Raw genomic sequence first — 20,815 nt, forward strand, 5'->3', positions numbered from 1 at the left:
AAGGTTCACAGTAATAATGAGAGGTGCATTTATTTAAGTGTTGTAAAATGTACTTTGAAGATATAAAGCATCAGTCTTTTGGAATAAGCTTTAATATTCTCCATTCACACAGTATTACAGCCATTTTGGCAAATGATAACTATGACTTGGCTAGTTAGTTCTGAATTGCACCATAAAAGCATGCAACTGGTGTATCTTAGCTAAAAACATAATTCTGTCCAGTTTCTACATATTTTTTATTTAAATCCATGTTGTCATTGCCCTCGTAACTGGGCACTGTCATTTTGAGCTAAGCCATGTAAACCCCAATTTGGGTCACTAATGTCAATATCTATCGGTGTATACAAGCATTCAAAATATGACAACTTTTAATGCCCAGAATTAATAAGAATGCTAGGATCAATTACAGGGCTAAGGATATCTGAAAAAAATCCACAGACTATAATCTGTAAATTAATAAAACAGTTCTCATGAAAGAATACATATAATACAATGCAAAGGGGGTCTGTTTTTCACCTCCTTATTTTGCAGCAGTACTCTGAGAAGTGGACAGCTTTTGTTTTCTTTCTGTAATGGCTTATTGCTATTTTTCTTTTCATGTTACATCAGTAGGGTCTAGATAAGACTGTAATGTTCAAGCAGCTATGCTTGCAAATATTTTAGTGTCCTATAAAGAGGAATAAAAGAAGCATTTGTCAATGCCAGATGCTGACTTTCATTATGATGGACAGAATGCTACATTAAGAGGGAATGGGGGAATTATGAAGCAGCAAACACAGTACATATAACATGAAATGTAATTCTTATAAGGAATGTAGTATACATGCCTTTAGTGATACATACTAATAAAGTCTCGGATCAGTATAAAAAAGGGATGCGATGAAATTGTGTGAAACAATGACAAATGTGTTGCAGTTCACTTAAAGGATTAAGGGGCTGTTAATGAACTATTTCTTGTAGTCCAGTGGTGCAGGATTTGATTCCCTTAACCTCCATTGTCCAACTGTGTGTCGTTTAGTCAAACACTGCTCTGTCTGAAAAAAAGGTTATGTTGTGCAGTGCTCTACCCCAGAAAATAAGTCAATAAAATAGCTTACATTGCTTGTCCAGTAACCTCATTTCTGCAAAAATCAGATTATACAGATAAACAGCCTGTTGTATCATGTTTTGGTAGTAATCCCGATACCGTGCAACTCTTTTTTAAATGTGAATTTTATATATACCTATATATATATATCTTTGTACATATGTATACATATATATTTTTGGATATACACATTTTATATATATATATGTACACACACAACATATATACAGTATATATGTGTATATATACACACACACACTTTTTTGCTACACGTTATTGCCTTTATTTCACTCTATCATTAATGGAAAATGAAAAAGGGTAATTTGAAATCTCAAATGTTTATGAAGAACTCTAGTGACTAAAACTAGTATTCTGAATTACCGCTGCCTTATATACACAAGCCTGTCAAAACCACCATTCATGAGTCAGTTTCCTGTGTAAGTTAAATGCGTTTACAGTACAGAGTTGAAAATATAATTCAGTTGAGCTTGCATTAATAAATTACACAAACACACATATACATAGTCTTAAATTATGCTTCATATCAGATCATTTGGTAGATATTCATACATGCAGCTTTTATGTGCATAATATTATTGGAGTAATGTGAAACTGTACACCTGACCAAAAAAAGTGCTGCAGCTGTGGTGAGGTCAGTTTCTCCCTAGCCTCTTATTCTGAAACTGCTGTTCTATGCAAAATTTTTATTAAATATCACAAGAATAATTCTTAAACATGTTCAGGAACCTGGCTTCAATAGTTTCTCATATCATAGGTCATACTGAAAGATTCTGAACAAAACTAGTCTTTACTTCTGTTCCCTTTTAAGTTTTAACTTTTAATCCTGGTGATAGTTGACTGACTTGTCACCTCAGAAAGCAAACAGGGGTCAGAATGGAGAGATGATAAGTCAGTAAGCAAAGGAGAGTGTGATTGGTGGAAATGAATTTATCCTCAAGACTTGGTTAGTACCTTCATGGCATGGACCTTGTTTTTCACTAACTCTCATCAAGACTACACTGATAATATAGACTATGTTTTATATAGTATATATCATGGACAGAAGTGGGTTAAAAATAAAAAGATAACTGTGTGCACAAGTAGCAGCAGTCCACAAAAACTGCTAGACCAAAACAGAGCCATAAAGACGAAACAGTGTATCAGTGAGTATAAGAAAGAAATTATATATTGTTACTATTATTCAAGAAGCCTAGAATGTCTGCACAGAAGATATACAAAAAGATTGAGAGAAATTAGAGAAAAGAAAAATACTTCCACAAGAAAAATTGTCAAAAGCTGCAAATACAAATTTGTGTTCATTAATACAACAGATTTATGAAAAACGTTATATAGAAAACCTTGGGCTGTTTGGAAAAAGAAGCGACTGAGGGAAAGTGAAAATATAAAGAATATAATCTACAGACTTTTGAAAGGTATAAAAAAGAAATATGGATATAGAAAGAAAGAAAGAGAGGTCTGCTATGGTGTAATATTTATGCAAAGGGGATAGCTAAATTAATCAGCACAAAAAAGGCAGCCCCAAAGATATTCAAAGAGAAATACAGGCAAAGGCACCCAGATATGGAAAATTTCACAATAAAAAAACAAGATCACAAAGAGGGAATGTAGAACATAAGATTAGTAAAGTAGAATTAAAAAAAGAATATGAAGTTATGGAATACTTGCAAAGTGAAGGATTTAGTGCAGAATGTCTAACAAAGGTTACATCAACAGCATGATGGAAAAATGACTCCCCAAAGTAAAGAGAAACAGGAGGAGCAGGAGACATCTGAAGAAGAAATATGGACATGGGAAAGAAAGAGATTTAACGTGGTGCAATATTTATGCAAAGGATAAAGCAAAACTAATCAATACAAAAAGAGTAGCACCAAAGATATTTGAAGAGAAATACAGGCAAAGACATCTAGACATGGATAATTTTACAATACAAAAATAAGAAAACAAAGAGGAAAAGTAGAAAACAGGATTAGTAATAGAGAAGTTAAGAAATAGAAACTGAGGTTATGGTACCTGTGAAGTGAAGGATTTTGTGTAGAAAATCTAACTCAGATAACATCACAGAAGGATAGAGCAATGGATCCGAAATTAGAGAGAAACCAGTGGGGCAGGAAACATCTGATCAGTTGCCATATGAAGATATTTTGAAGCCTTTCACAGGAAACCAGTACAAACATTCAGTTGGAGTTGCATGGGAAGAGAAAGAACAGGAAACCGTGGCAACTCTGACACAGTCAGTGTTGTGGAGTAATAGGCCAGTGAGCTCCCATGTGAAAGAGCAATTGATGACACAGGCTGAAAATGAAGAGAATATGGCACAGGAAGGTGCTCTGGAACTTTCTATAGATTGCCTGCAGGAAATAGAGAACAAAAAATGTTCCCTCAGTTTAGAAAAAAATTATCTAAGAGAAGAGTTGACCTGATTTAGTAGAAATGGTTAGACTTATTAAGATAAATGAAAGAAATAGACTACAGAAGGTCAATAAAACCCCAAAAGCTAGAGGTTTGATAAAAAAAAAAATTAACACAGTAATTAGAATAGCCCATAGAGATTCATGTGATATAATAAAAATAAATAGGATATATTACTGTGCAGCTAAATTAATAACAGATAGTCTTACCACAAAAACAAAGGGTAGCAAGGGAAAGGAAGGGAAGAAATCAAATGCCATCATGGAAGTATCAAATAGATAAAACTCTAAAACAATTAAGAAAAGAATTGTCACTGTTAAAAAAAGTATTGAAGAGGGAACAGATAAAAATTCTCTGAAAGATACACATGATAAAAGCAATGCACAGTTATCAGAGCAGATCAGTATCGTACACTGTTGTAAATAATAAACTAAATATAGTATAGGCAGAAAAACTTAGAAGATAGATAAATATAAAGGAAAACTACAAAATAAGCAATTTACTGGTTACCCCAAAAAAGTTTTAAAGAGAACTGGGAAACTAGACAAAAGGAATTGAAATACCACCAAAATGAAATATATACATTTTGGAGAAATATCTATGAAGATCCTGTGGAACCTAACAAATATGCTAAATGAATAGAAGAAGTAAAAGAAAGAATAAGAAGTTCAAATGGACAGGATACAAAATGGGATAAGGTAACAGCCATAGAAATGCAAACAAAGTTAAGAAAAGCTCCTAAATGAAAAACTTCATGCCCAGATGCAGTACTTAACGTCTGGCTAAAAGTATTAACACCTTTACATGAAGATTTAGCCACGAGTAAGAACTATTTATATGCACACCCTGACCAGACACCAGCCTGGTAAACAGGAAAAGCAATACTCCTACTTAAGAGAGAGCCTGTAAGCTATCCTAAAAATATAAACCAATAATTTGCCTTCCAACGACATATAAACTATGCACTGAAATTGATGCCAACAGAGTTTATAGTCATTTAAAAGAAAACTCAATCATGGCAATAGAACAAAGGGGTAAAAAAAGGAAGTCATATGGAACTGTTGTTAATAGTCATAATGGAGAACTGTAAAAAGGAGAAGAATCTAAGTATGGCAAGGATAGACTATAAAAAAAGCATTTGACAGTATCCCACATTCATGGATAAAACAGTGGTTAAAAATGTATCATTTATACCTTACACTGATTGATTACATTACAGTGATGAAACAGTGGCAAAACACTTTGCAGTTAAGCCACGATAATGGATGTATTATTATTGCAGGGATAAAATTTCAAAGGGGAATATTCTGGGGTGACTCTCTGTCACTACTACTATTTTGTCTTGCCCTTAACCTGTTAAATTGTCTACTTAACAGATTAGGTTATGGCTGCAATCTGGCTTCCAGAAAACAACAAAGTGTAAAGCCTTGTCATCATCTTTTTGTAAATGATTTAAAACTGTATAGTTCTTCAGATGAGTAACAACTGCAAGTGGTCAAAACTTTGTCAGATGATATAGGAATGTCATTTGGTCTTGATAAATGTGCAAAAGCAACCTTTAAAGCAGGAAAATTGCAGCACAAAGAAAATATCAGTTTGGGACAGGAATGTGATATAAAAGAACTTGAGTAAGAGGGCATGTATAAATATTTGGGAACTGATGAAGGATCAACAATAAAACATGAACAAAGACAAATAAAACTTAGGAATAATTTGAAAGACTAAAATGAATACTGAAAATAGCATTGACATCTAGGAACTAAGTCCAAGCTATAAACCAATTTGCTCTTCCATTCCTAACTTACAGTTTTGGAGTGATTTACTGGCCCCAACAGGTGTTGGATAGGTTGGACAGGAAAACAATCATCAAATGATTTATAAAAATCAGTGCAAACCAAGATTATATATTCCCCATTCTGAAGGAGGTATGGGCCTCCTCGAAACTGATTACATGTATAGATCTGCAATCATGGGCCTGCACACATATCTGCTGACCTCACAAGACCCAAACATAGTGAAAGTTTTGAAACATGAGGAGAATAAGTATAAGATGACTTCCTTGCTTAGTTTAGTACAAGCACATCGGCGTCAAGAGGGAATGGAAATCAAGCCAGAAGTAGATAAAAATCAGGCAGCAACTGAGTGTGCCAAAAACAGAAGAAAGAATATAAGGTGGAGGATCATATGAGAAGGCAAGGAATGTGTAAAATGTATAAATATAGTTGCAAGTATAGAAAACTCTTGGAAAAACCTCATGTTGATCAGGATTGAATGGTTAAGGAGAGGTGAACTTAAACCAAAAGATGAAAGGTAAATATTGGTGGCCCAAGACAGTGGACTACATACATATTAGTTTACAAAGTCCATTGAACATGTGGGAGAAATAGACAGATGTAGGTTTTGTAAAACTGAATTTGAAGCAGTGACACATCTTAATGCTGGTTGTGATGTACTAATGGCAGAACTGTATACCAAAAGACATAATAATGTGGCAAAACTGTTGCACTGGGGATTGTGCAAAAATTATAGTACTGAATAAGCTGAAAAACACTAGAAACATGAGCCACAAAGCATCACAGAAAATGATAAAGTTTATATCACATGGGATCACCCATTACCAACAGTCCGTAAAATAGATGCCAGAAAATCAGATATAGTAGTCCATGAAAAGAAGAAAAAGTAACATTGATTATTGAAATTGCTACACCCAGTGACTACAGTGTCATAAAGTGATACACAGTCATAAAATACCAGGATTTGTAGGCAGAAATGAACACAGTGAGGAAGAAGGATACCCAGACAGTTCCAGTAGTAATAGGAGCAACAGGTCTTATAAAAAAGAATTTACATTCATGCTTAGATATGTTACTGATACATGTAACTTCATACAAATTGCAGGAGGAGTCATTACTGGGCACATTGCGGGTACTGTGAAGAGCACTTCTGGTTTACATCAAAGATTGAAACAATATTAATTTCATTAACTTTAATCACACTTTGACTTGGGAATAGGGTTCATTCCCATCATGGTATTAGAAACCCAAAAGACTTTGAGAAATTAAAAAAAAAAGAGATTCCAGTTTTTGTAATGGCAGATGTAAATGAATGGCAGGTGTCCTGGCAGGAGTAGTTACAGGGGGCAAAAATAATGAAATGTGTGGGTGTATATATAGAGCTGCAATAAATATAGTGTGTACATGTAGAAGTTATTTTGTTACCTGGGAAGTAATCTCACTCAGGTGATCCTAATCTACCATGCTTTGAGCCAGTACAGTAAAATACAGGTACAAACTTAGTAGAAAACAGGGTAGCTGCCAGACAGAAATTTATCATAATTCAAGACATTATGTACAATGATTATTAGCACATGAGCCAAGTAACTGAAGATGGGGGAGGCAAGATAACAGCCATCCATAGAACTACCAACTTGGTGCAGTCCTCCTACAGTATAGTTACATGCTTCACCTGTAATTTTAAAACTAGTCACATAGGCTCAGACAGCAAACACAGTTGTGATAAAATGTTAAAAATTCAGCTGCTACTGTTGGCACATCTGCCAGGTGTGCAGTATTGAAGCATTCATATAGTTAGTTATTTTCCATTAATTTATTGAGTTCATGAACTGTTTGAAGACACTTCAGTCATTTCCAAATCCAGAAGCAAATACACATAAAATATCAAAGACAATTTGTTAAATTTTATATTAAAATAAATACTTTACTTGCAAGACTCAGATTTGCAATTAAATTGAATAAAATAACTGAGGGCACAGCAAAATAAAAGCAAAATAAAATATAAACATTGAATAGCACTTGCAAAAACAGATTATGGCAAGAGTTTTAGTAGGTTTAAGAGACAGGTTAGTAGGAGGAGATCCACAGAGTAATAAAAAGAAAAACACTGGTGTCCTGTCCAGTACAAACATCAGAGCCATGTGGTTACTACCTGCTGAGAGGGGCAAAGCCATGTAGTTATTATCTGCTGACAAGGGCTCCACCATCCTAATGATCCTCTAAATGGCAATTACACAGTAACGGCTCATTGGCATTCAAAAACATGCACACTGATTGGACAGCCCAACCAACGTGCCCATTGTAAATCGAGCAAATACCAATAGAAAAAAGTCTGTCTGCTAAAGTACCATTGAATGGCCAGACATTTCTTTTGGCATATGCTTAAAGGACAGAGCAGAATATGAGAAAAATCAGGTTTGTTTTGCAAAACTAAAGAAACACAAAACTTACTTAATTGTCTTTGTTTTACCATATTGTCCAACCTAATGTCTGGGCAGACTCTTGTACCACTCAACTGTCCAGATCTTTGCAGAATTTCCAGATTTCTGCCTCATACTTGGTATTTTCCTCCTCAAAAATGTGGTTTTATGGCAAGCCACTGTGGATTTAAGTCATTAAAAAATGACAGACATTTAAAGTTTACACTTCCTAGCCTTCAGATAAAATGCACAGTAACATAAAACTTCTTATTGCACTTGTAACCTTCTAAGTTTATAAGAGCAATAAAGTCTGTCCCTATGTTTGGACCTTTGTTCCCTCCATTATGTTGAGCTTTGTCTAGGTTTTTCTGTTAACGGCCCATAATGGCAGTGGTAGGAAAACTAGTAGTAACTGAGAAAAGCTGTTGATTTCCTAAAAGCACTGATATACTCTGCAAACATTGGAACGTACTCCTATAAACATGGGCAGCAGTGCATCAGCACACACAGAAGAACACTACAGAACTATTACACAAAGACATTTAGAAAGGTAAGCAGTTTCTTTCTTAAATAATGTCATTGTATAATAGCAATAACCCATGACTGGGCATTGGTATCCCAGGATTAACCCACAGTTGGTTTTATTTAAACATTCAGGCTTCCCCTTGTAATTTAAACCATGCCATCTGTGGGTTAATCCTGTGATACCCACACCCAGTTATGGGTTATTGCTTAAACAGGGTAATTGGAAGATGGACAAAGAAAAAAGCATGGCTAGTTGAAAAGAAAGTAGTTTCAATAGGAGAATCAGTAAGATAGAATGAGTGGTTAAAGAATTAAGGTTAGAAATATTTCTAATGTACTTAGAAGTAAGTTTCAAACAGCATAAGCAAACTTGGAGAAGGCTATTTTAGTGGTCATTAATATAAAATGTAATCTTTTAAGGACAATTATTTTATTTTGTTGGCATGCTGAGGATCGGTCCAACATAATTTAATAAAAAGAGTAGGTTAGATGTCAATGTGAATTGATCTGAATATTGTGCCCAGATAGAAGAAAAGTAGCGTTTCCTGTTATTGGGAATGTGCCAGTGGCTACAAGAAGAGTGCAGAGGTACATCCTACTTTCAGGGACATTTATTTAAAGATAATGCTTACTGAAACTTTTTTGTAATGGTGAAAAATTCTGAGGGTTTTATAATATTAACAGTGGGATAGTATGCAGGAGATGGGAGTAAGTATATTTTAAGTTTCAGAGCTGTGTACTTTTACTGTGAAATTATTTGATATTTATAGGTGTGTGTGTGAGCTGGGTTACAGCTTTTCTTTTGTAGAGCACTGCATGACTATGAAAGGTGATGGAAGGAACAAGGACTACACTCAGGTATTTGTAGGACTAATTATGTGAATGAAATGACCCATTGGTCAGTAATCACCAAAAAAAGAGATTTTTCTGACTAGTGCAGAAAATGATAGAATTTGGTTTTGACCTTTCGAGCAATATTTTGTGCTTGATGTACTATATGGTGAGTCTGCTGAACTGGATTAGTGAGAGAGAAATTTTGATATTTGACATTAGAACCACTCTTTAGCAAGTGTAAATCAGCAGAATATAGACAACATTTGAAAGATGATTTGCAATAAAATGTACATATAGAACTGACTCATTGTCCAAGCCTGATTTGAAAAACTGGGAGAGGAGAATGTAATAGCCAGTAATCAGTGGCATTTTGTAGCTCTACAAGTATTATACCATATTCATATCATTGAAAATGTCAATCGGCTCTGTAAAGCAGTGGTTATATTAATACTGTGCTTTGTCTGGTAAAATATTGAGTGAAAGAAAGAATTTACTTATAGATAAATGATTCATTGATTTGGCAGAGGGGAAAATTGGTATTAGAGTACATATGTTCAGTTAGGAGTATTAAAAGTATTAACTTTCCATGCCACTGTGATGATGCCAATTGAGAAAAGAGAAGTAAGAGACGTGGCTATGTATACAGTGGACATTTGTTGTGTGGAAAGTCAGGGATAAGTGGAGTTAAGAGAGAGAGTTAGAACTCTGTAGCTGGAGTTTACTAGGATTGAACTAAAATATGAAGTAATATAGAAGAGTAATGGAGTATATAGAAGGGAAGGATTAAAGACAGAGGGACAGAACAGTGAAAGAGGACAATGAATCTGATGTTAATAGTTCTTGCCTATCTTAAAATTCAGTTGTAAATATCCTTGCTTGGGAAGTGAGTATGCAGCATTGAAAGGCAGAATGAGATGAAAGTGTCTCTATATTTTGTTACTGTTGCTTAAGAAATATACAGGTGTTGGTAATAGCTCCTACCCGTCGCCAGATTCACTGTGTTGAGTAAATGCTTGCTTGTAAGGTGGGAGTAATGGGTTGATAGAGATTAATAGTTAACAGTGTGCTCTTACTTTGCTACCACAAAGCAGTCCACAAACTTTGGCGATAGCTCTCATCTATTGCCAAGCTTTGTCAGGTGCTGGAAAAGAGACATAAGGATTGAGGAGCTCAGTGTTGTATGACTCTGTTAGATATGTAAAGTACTTCAAACTGTCATTAACTATTAGATAAAATTGTAGGAGATGATGACAACCAAAAAACAGGCTCTAGTCTCATGTACTGCAGTAGAGGAGGATGGGTGCTATGCAAAGTACATCAGACTCTCTGCAGTAGCAGTTTATGAAGGGTAAGAAAATGTATGCCAGGTAAGATGGAGGAGAAAGATTCCATAAACTACTGCAGTCAGTTGGATGAAAAAGATGGACTGAAAGAGCTGTGTATAATGTAGTTTATTAAACCTTAAGTATATTTTGTCATATTGTATGTGGGTAAGAGTTTTTGCAAGATCACATTACACCACTTTTGATTTTATTACATGCACTGCTTAAGGAACGATTCCTTATGACTCTCAAAAAAGAACTTCATTTGAGTATCTAGCAAAGCACCTGCCCCTGAGGAATGAATGGGTCTGTAGGAGGTCCAGGGCAAGGATAGATGGTAGCAGTGTGAATCAGACAAAAAAAACAACATTGACGGTCTCTCTTCTTATTTATTGGCCCATAATTATTGAATGAATGCTGTGAAGAATATTGCCTTCTGTGAGTGGGTAAATAGCTCTTTTTAGAAAACAAAAATACCTCTGTCCCATTTTAATGCCCCACATATTACACAGGAATTAGGACATTTCTATCATTGTCACCATATGAAACTAAGGAGCTGTCTGGTATAGAAGACAATTGTTTTTCAGTCTGCATATCTCAGGAGTTGAAAACCTATAACTCTGCCAGACCTCATATGGTACATATGAGATGCATGTCACTGCTAAATACATAATAGTAATGTAGCCAACACTAGCAGACAAGTACACATGCCAAGGTACAGATAAAGTATAATTTAAATTATACTTTTTCTGTACCTTGGCATGTGTACTGTCTCCTGGTTTTGGCTACATTACTGTTTTGTTTTACCTGGCTTTGGTGCATACTGCTAAATACATGTTTGTAGCATCTAGATTCTATTTTTAACAATGAAGCAGTTTTGGTAAAATGATGTGCATTTCTTCATTTATGCTTTTTGGAGTGTTAGAAGAAAGGGATTTTTTTTGAGGGGGGTTAACTTTTCATTAAATGTTTGCCAGGTTCCTCAGTTACAAATGGTTGTAGTAGGGGAAAACATGGCTGAGTACTAAGAATGAATGTAGCAGAGATGAAAGAACTGTTACGTTTGTATGTTCCAGTTCCAAATATTTTCAGTGGTAAGAGGGTAGACTATGTGAACTTTTAATTGTCTCCACCAAAGCTTCTGTTGCTGACAGTACTTGAACCAGCTTGCTTTGCATTTAAACTTGCAGTGGGTCTGTGACATAAGAACATGAAACAATGTTTCTGAGAAAGACTTCCTTTAAATCATCTAAGGTATGTGTAACCTTGAGTGTATGTGCACACATATAGCTGTAAGTCTGCATAAATATATATATATATATATATCAGAAAGAGAAAGAGAATAGATAGCTATTTGGCTATTTATGTGTGCATGTATATCATATATAATATAAACAGAGCAAGATAAAGTGTGTTTGTGTTTATCTAGATGTATAAATGGAGGTTTAGTTGTTACAGAAACAAAGCATCTACACTTTGGGATAAAAAGAACAGAAAATAAAGATTGGCCATTAAATGTTTGGCAGTTATGAAATGATTTAAATGTTTCCTAGGTATGGTGAATGGCATCTTTGTATGCATACTTTTGTCATTGTGATTGGAAACAAATATGAGGAGGAATAACTTGAGGAATTTTCTGAGCAAGCAGAGTGAGGTAAATCCCAATTATAAAACAATAACTTCCTTTTTTCTGAAGACGTGGAAATACTGACATTTTAGATGATACTGTGGTGAATATGGAAACTAGTCATTAGTAAGACAGCATGGAGAGGGTTTGTAACTTAGATAAAGGAACCTCGTACATCTGATGTGGTATGTGACCTTAAATACTGAATTACAGATCTAGTTGGATGCAGTGACTTTTTTTCATTTTTCCAGATTTGGTGTGCTGCTTATGTATGCAGTTAGCCTGTGGTTATGAAGAGCCTTGCTTAGTGCTAAACCAGAAATGTACTACAAGTTCAAATATAATCAAATCCATAATAATTTTAAGTACATGATGATCAATAAATATAACTTTAGAATCTGTTAAGCTAAAGTTAACATGATCTCTTAACAGTATCTACTTCTGACAACCAACAGTGTGTACAAGAGAGGGGAAGTATCATAAAAAATGCACACAGGCAAAACAGACATTTAAAAACCTCATTATATGAAGGCTTCATGAATAGATGTGAATTTCCCTGGTTAGAAAGCACAGACATCATGAATCGGTGCTAACTGAATCTAAATATCAGTGGCTAAGTCAAGCATCTAGAAGCAAATGCTAAGTGAAACATCTAGAAACAAAGATCCTATCTGCTGTACAGGAAATTAGATGTTTTCAAGTATGTAATATCACAACCGAAGACAGATCTTGTTTCTTTTTAACCCCTCTTACATACCTTTAAACAACAATGCATAAAATATAACTGTCAAGAACCTTTAAGAAGCAACCTCTGAAACATGTTTTAATTCAAGTACATGAGTGAATGTTTTGAGATTGTGTACAATAACAGCTTGTCTGCTAAGTTAACATGTTAATAATATCAGTGAGACATATGCTAGACATGATATGTAGCTCTTCAAAACAAATTTTTTAGATGTGTTTTACGCTGTATATCAAACAGAAGCAACCATTTTGACATTTGATTTTAAGCAGCAACACTAGCTGTAAGAAACTGTTCCAGTATATATGCACCTATTTGTATGTTATATAGCTGCCTGTCTGTCTTCAGACTGGCTTGCGTTATGTACAATATTTGAAAGAGAAAGAGTACAATAAATATACTTTGCACTTATAGGCAGATTTGGGTGGGAGCTGTAAACTAGGATGTCCATGCAGCTCCTAATCTGTATGTAAGTGCTTCTATCTTTCTGTTTTGTATAAAAGTATATATATATATATATATATATATATATATATATATAAAATTTATTTATCAGCAATGTTGAAAAGTAACCACGCGAACACAAGAAAGTAGAGTTTGTTGTTGTTGAACCACTAAAAATACTACAAAAGCTAGTATGCAAAAAGTGTCTTATGCATCATATTTAATACAGTAAAGGATTATTAAAAAGAGCAAATGAAGATTTAAAGTAATATAATACTGTATTAGATAATCTGTTTTCTCTTTCAGAGATGAAAGCTATAATATGATAAGTAACTCAGTGATGTCCAGAACATTTAGGCTTTGAATAGATAGAAATTATGTTTCTGTCACACACATACCTTAAAGATATAAATGACATTTCAACAGAATCACAGGGCCAACAAAACCAAGGAAAATGCAAATGCAAATGCAGGAGCTGCATACCTTCTGTGTCTAGATGCTTTTTTCACAAATGAAAATGCTGGAAATACTTTCTCTGGGTGTTATAATGGACATTACAGGAGTTGTAAAAGCAATCACAATGATTTCTGCTGTACATCTTGTCTACCCCTAAATATATTCCATGAACAGAAAGGTTCATGTATCACTTCTGCTGGTCCTGCAGAGGAAAAGTACCTGATGCCGTAGTCAGCAGTCTAGATCATATAGATGGAAAATTGTAAGGCATAAGGTTTTTACTTGAGAGGCTATGACTGGCACTTGTGTAGTGGTGGATACTAAGTAAAAAACAATAATAACCAGTGTTTCCAAAGTAAATATGCTTTACCACTTGTTACAGTACATCATTTAATGGGCTGCAACTCAAAGATATTGAGATGATAGCACAGAACCCTTTTGCTTTGGATGTGACATGAATATCTTCATTCTGTGTTACTAGCTAGTACACCATAAAAAGACAGACAACTTCAAAGATGCCAAAATACCATGTGTAACCCACACTGGAGAGAATAGGTAAACTGAAAACAAAGTATCCACACCAGTAAAGCAGATCCCTAGATGAAAGAAAAGGATCAGTATAGTTAAACGTAAAACTGTGTTAAGTCCTTAACCACATTTTTTTTATTTTTAAGTAATTAAATTCATTATGTCTTGCATCTTTAGAATTGTTTTACTGCTATGGATAGTTCAAACAGGGCCGGACAGCAGCCTTCATTTCTCCCTACTGTTGTCACATTGGGTATTAGCTTGGAGTAATCTAGTAGCAATCTTTCCAAGGTGAAATTGGAAATTAGCTAACGGCTTAAGATGTTTTATTGTCTCTTGTTTTTTGGTACAATTTGAGGAGGAAATAAAACTGCAGTGGCTTACTGTTCTCAGCTCTAATCGCTCCTGTTCATTTTGCTCATAATGTTTTGTCCCTTACTGTTTATATACACAGCTGCTGCTACCATGTGTATAACCTGTGCTGCATTTACTGACTCAGAATTACAGTCATCAGTGTAGACAGACAGCTGGCATAGGTCTAAGTCATACTTCCTTTATAAAAAATCAAGTCCCTTGCTCTATGGTTTAATTGCAGACATGCATATCTGTATTTTATTTGACTGTTTTTCTCTCCTAATTCTCATCTCTGGGATAGACACAGTTTGACACACATTCTAAAAAAGGCTTTGTATAGTAATTTATAAATGTGCTTCTTTTTCTTTTGGTCTTGCATGTTGTATACCTCATAACGTTCAGGTCTAGTCGTCTAATGAAAATAATTTTCAGGACAGAGAAGTTCACTAAGATTACTTGATTTAGAGAAGTTCATGATGTGCACTAACAAAACATTTTTTTCATCCATAGAACTTTGTATGCAACTTATTCTAGCTATTAATTTTCTGTGGTCGACAGAGTTCACAGAATAGACTACTTAATCTAAATTAGGCATAAAAATACATAGTAAACAGCTACTAATTTCTAAGCTATCAATGTAAAATATCTTTGATTTAGCAGATTTTTTTTCTGTTTATAACATCTCGGAAACTTTCTTACAGAAATTCCACATATTTCTCACATTTTCGTTAAAATAAAAGTTGTGCCTTATTGACATGCTAATACGTTTTACCTGACTTAGGGTAAGTGGCGATGACAATATCAGTGTCCTCAAAGTGGAAGTCTTCGGCAAAGCGTAAGGACTTCTCAGTATGGAGATGCCCAGGGAAAACAATTCCATGGAAGCTCTCTGTGACATTCATGCGTTCCATCATTTTGTATGTTGTGATGTGCTTGTCTCTTTCCTTTCTTCTCTGTAGCACTTCAGCAAGTGAGGGAAGACACAGAGTTAAATAGCGCGCATGATGAGGAAGTCACCCACAGTGACAGAAAGAATGACATTGTGGAAAGTTTGTTTCCCCTTCCTTTGTGTTTCTGTGATATGCATTAGGTTTTTTTTTTTTTTGCTGTATTCACCAACACTTTTTTTACAGACCAATTAAAGGCACTCATACACACTTCTGATGAAAATGTCGTGGCCATTTAAACAAGTGACCAGATGGAATGAAGAATGACAGTAGATATAGAGAGCTCTGATTTGTACTATATTAGATATCACTTACACTCATTATGATTCTAAACATGTCATTTACTTCATCAAAATCTCTTGGAAATCATTAGTAAAAACTGTATGTGAGTGAAAAAAAGAAATGGCAAAAAAGATGTTACTTCCAAATCACCACCTAAAAACATATCCCTCCCTCCCTCTCTCTCTCTCTCTCTCTGCCTCTCTCTCTCTGTCTCTCTCTCTCCCTCTCTCTTTCACTCTATACATATATAGATATATATAAATATGTAAGTATGGCTAATCCTTGCGGGTCATGCTGTCATCACATCTGTTTAGTAAAGACATCATTTTTAACAAATGACCAATTGGTGAAATCAATAAATAGAACAAAAGCAGGATTCTCTCATACCTACATGGTATAGTCTTTTGACAGTGGTTTATCTGATACAAATGTTGAATCACTGATGTTGCACATAGTAGTAGCTGCTGCCTACCCCCCCCCCCTCACATCATCATTTCATACTGAGCGTTAGAGAATGTATATCACCATCCTGATTAGAAAACAGACATTCGCCAGCAGGTTGTTAATGTACTGGTAATTCCCACTGAAAATGAGTCCACCATTTCATGGCAGCATATTAAGCTACAGTGAAGCTTAGACATTTAAAAGCAAACATCCACCATTCTTAACACTTATTAAGCAGTGTTTTGCTGTTTAGTGATTGTAAAAGTAAAATATAAAGTAAAACTAATAGGGTGTGTGTGTGTGTGTGTGTGTGTGTGTGTGTGTGTGTGTGTGTGTGTGTGTGTGTGTGTGTGTGTGTGTTGGCTTACATGAGAGTGTGCTGACCGCACAGGCAGTCCATTAGGATGTTTTTATTTTTAAAATTAAATATTATTGAACTCTGCATTTATTGACTGAATGTAATCCACAGTGATTTAAAACAATCATCAGAACTGGTGACAGTAAAAGAGAAGAGAGGTGGTAAGTCTTGCATTCATATTTTTTTTTTTGGGGGGGGGGGGTGTATTACATTTTTTACTAGATTATGAAGGGAGTAAAAATATAATTTTATTCAATAAGATAAAGATGTGCTCATTCAACAAAACTGGTGTCACTTGCAGTTTGTGTGTGTTTGTATCTGCATACATGTGTGACTATGGGATTCTGTCTGTGTGTGTGTGTGTATCTGCAAACATTAAGTACCTACATAACTTGCATTTTGAATGTAAAATACCTCATCCAACAGCAATTACATAAAGTTTGAAATATTAGGCACAGGAACAATTTTACATCCAAAATATAGATACATATGTATAGTAATTAAAAATACAAAACAATTTAACAGATAACCATTCTCTAGGAGCAATAATGCCTTCCAGGGTGTGCGTTATTGTGAAAATAAAACTCCACCTGTGGTGTCAGGCCTAAGAACAGCCCTGGGTGTGAGTTATTTCCACAATGACACACACCCTGTCAGGCATTATTGCTTGTGTAATGACTCCCTGTAGCCTTACACTGCCCTTATCCAAGTACAGTATGTTGAAACTTGCACTTTGTATCTTAGTTGCTATATTCTGGAACTCTATTTAATCAGCTTCATCTTCATTTCCTTGTCTTGCGGTTCATCAGTCCTGTAACTGAGCTTTATTTTCTTGACTGAGACATGAATCCCATGCCATCTTTTTTGCAGAATTGCTAATGAAAATTTTAAACAGTACCACATGAGAAATCTCTCCATGTCAGTGCCTTCTGTTCAACCTTTTCTTTTAAAGGAATAATGCACTTTAGAAGTTATCAACCTGGCCTGCTATTCACTCACATCCCAGTGCCTTTCATTGCTTGGTGGTGAATACCAAACTGTCACATCTGCTACCTGCAGTTGAAGGACTTTAAATGGCTTATTGTAGCATGTGGAGTTTTAACTGGTATATGATAGTTGTGTTTTATTGAGTCACATTTGTAAGTGGTAATTAAAATGATGAAAATGTAAACACTCAGCTGACTGCATTTCCTCTTCAAGTCATTTGTTCTACTGCATGGAAAATGCCAGGTAAGATTCAACAAATTGCAGACCTTACTTAGGAGGGGTTGGGGGGCACAAATTAGGGAGAAAGAATTTGTAGTGATAGCAGTACCAAGAACACATTGGTCATCAAAGAAGAAGGTATGCCAACGCAAAGTGCCTCATGTGATTTCAGAGTGCAGTGGGAGGTGTAGCACAGGATCTGTTCATATGGTGTTAGACTATAAAATACCACTGTTATAAAAGGACAGATAGTCCTTGCAGCTTTTGTAATAAATACATTTGAGACTGGGATAGTCTTTGTAATCTGGCGAGTATGTCTGCTGATGGTGAAGGCAGCAGCATTTCCTGTCATGCAAATAGCATAGTGGTACCACAGCTTCTAGTCACCCTTGCTCTGTCTTCAACACTATGTATACAGTACCGATAGAGCCATGTATGTAAACATTACTACAAAGTTGTGGAAAGCACCACAGCTGGCCCAGTGATATTTGCAGTAGCTGAATCAATAAAACTTTCCACTAAATCTTCTGGTTTTGCACATTGTAGCACAATAGCTCAGTACAGCTGCTAGAAACAATACTGTGTATCATAGTGAGGGATGTTTTACACCAGACAAAATGGGGGGGGGGGTGGGAACTTAATGTGCACCCTCTGCTACAGGAAATTGCTACCAAAAATATCCCCTCCACACTGTGATGCCTTATCTTTTGCAGCAATACCTTGTCTGTGTGCTGGAAGTGTCTACATTGTCCTCAGGGTTCTGCTCATATTTTTTCTTTTGCAGCAATAGTTTGTCTGTGTGCTGGAAGTGTCTACTTTGTCCTCAGGGTTCTGCTCGTATTTTTTCTTTTGCAGCAATACCTTGTTTGTGTGCTGGAAATGTGTACTTTGTCCTTAGGGTTCTGCTCATATTTTTTCTTTTGCAGCAATTTCTTGTTTGTGTGCTGGAAATGTCTACTTTGTCCTCGGGGTTCTGCTCATATTTTTAGGCTCTGGTACATTGTGTCCCTCAGTGGATCTGCTGCACTTTCACCAGAGACATAATCCAGTTCTGCAGAGTGTTGTCTATGTAACTTGGCATTACATAGAACAGATGGAGATTTTCCTTCAGCTATAGTTGAAGTTTTTAAATAAATGCCAAACTGATCTTCGAACTTTAACTGCAAAATACAAAGTACTTTGAATTTCAAGAAAAGGCTCTTTCTAAAGATAATTTTTATTCCCATCTCAGAAAGGATAAATATTTACTGGAAATTTTAAGAACTTTTCAAGGACACTAGCTGAATTAGTGCAGCAGTTATTTTGAGTGATGTAGTACATTTTTACTTTATTTACATTCATAGTTGGAGATAATTTCACATTTTTTTTTTTCATTGAAGAGATGAGATTCAGATTTTCTTCTACTGTTTTATCCTATTCAGGGCTGCTGAGGGGTGCTTTCTAGAGCTATCCCTAGCACAACAGGTGAATGCAAAGAACTATTTCTGGATGCACACTTTTCCACTATGGGTTGCACATGTACTCACTAGTACACGTGGATGTCTGCAAACAAACACACCCCTGTGGACATATTAAAGACTTACCAACTCTCCTGCTAGCATGACTGGTTAAAGGCTTTATTAAACTACTATGTATGGTAATGATTTCCAAATATATGATTCTTTTTTAATATCCCTAATTCTCTAGTTCTACCATATGTGCAATACCGATCCCAGTGTAGACATATACAATAGTAGTAAAGTTAAGTAAACTTTTAATTGTACTCAGCTGACTACAAATCATAAAAACAGTACTGTAGCATAATGCATTCAAAAAATGATTCATAGGCAATGTATTTTTTTTTAAATGCACACACACAGTGTATGAAGATCTTTGAGCAGAGAGATCAAAGTTTGAGAAGATTAAAATTCTGCATGCCAGCTTTGTAGGGAACATATTTCAAAATTAACTGTTATTGAGCTGGGAAAGGGTAATATAATTTTTGTTTTGAACATCAGAACCAAACAAAACTATGGCACACTGAAATGAGATAGTTGAAGCTTTAACCGTGTAGAGTCTTGCAGTAACATTCCTACCCCCTGTCAGGTCTTCATTCATTCATTCACTTCAGAAATTAGACATAGATGGTTAAGACCCTGTTCCCTGCCATGATCTTCATAATTCTTTGTATCACAGAAATATTCATAAATTAGTGTAAAATGTTACTGCATGGTTATTGATTCATTGGATAAAACTTAACTGAAGCTATTTGCCTTATAATCTTATATATAATATTATATTGTGAGTTTTCTAGTAGGCTAACATAGCTTAGTATTGGTTGTGTTCTTTAGTAAAGGTAGGATGAGCATTTTATTTTTAAATAGTTCCACTAATTTAGATTCACCACATATTTGCATTCTTTGATCACTGCATCTTACCTTGGTGTGGGACACTGCAGTACCATCTATCAACTCATGACATCTAAGAAGAAGAATAAAACTTCCACATCAGGAGATCTTAATTTTCAGAACCAGTCAAAAATAAAACTTTACAAAGAACCTTTCAAATGGCTGCATCTCAGAAATATATAATGATGTGGTTTGGCATCTTTCAACAGCTGTTACGCACATGACTTGCTTACAACCTAAGACATTCCCAAGGAACAATTTTTCCAAAAATGTAGTGCTAATCAACATTTTGGCAACTTCCCTCCCAAATTCTGGCAGTGTTTTGGATTCATCATTTTCATAAATGTGGACAGCACTGGTATTAAAGGCTGACAGACTGGTCTTTACTTACTGTTTCAGCAGAAATTATTACATGTTCTGTAGCACTTGGTAGTTTTACAGAGGTAATGGTATTAAGCGAAATCCTTGATCCAAATATAAAACCAAAACCGTCAACACCAGCACTAGATCTGCAAACCAAAGGGTAAATAGCAACATACATTGTGCATTCTAATTTATTTATTTTATTATTTATTTATTTATGTATTTTACATTTGTTAACCGGGTTAGTCTGGCTGAGCTTTTGGCTC

At 35.2% G+C, this 20,815-nt stretch overlaps 1 protein-coding gene across 1 annotated transcript in view; it reads right to left on the bottom strand.

Annotated features, from left to right (window-relative positions):
• Positions 1–15,509, bottom strand: part of LOC122810295 (sulfotransferase 2B1-like) — a 41,650-nt gene extending 26,141 nt beyond the window's left edge. Inside the window, exon 1 of the mRNA XM_044081849.1 lies at positions 15,335–15,509. Within this exon, the coding sequence (XP_043937784.1) occupies positions 15,335–15,476 (142 nt within the window). The 5' untranslated portion in view covers positions 15,477–15,509. The remainder of the gene's footprint in view (positions 1–15,334) is intronic.
• Between the last annotated feature and the right edge of the window lie 5,306 nt (positions 15,510–20,815).

Source organism: Protopterus annectens, chromosome 8.part1, assembly GCF_019279795.1.
Source record: "Protopterus annectens isolate FY-2018-M chromosome 8.part1, PAN1.0, whole genome shotgun sequence".
Classification (NCBI taxonomy): Eukaryota; Metazoa; Chordata; order Ceratodontiformes; family Protopteridae; genus Protopterus; species Protopterus annectens.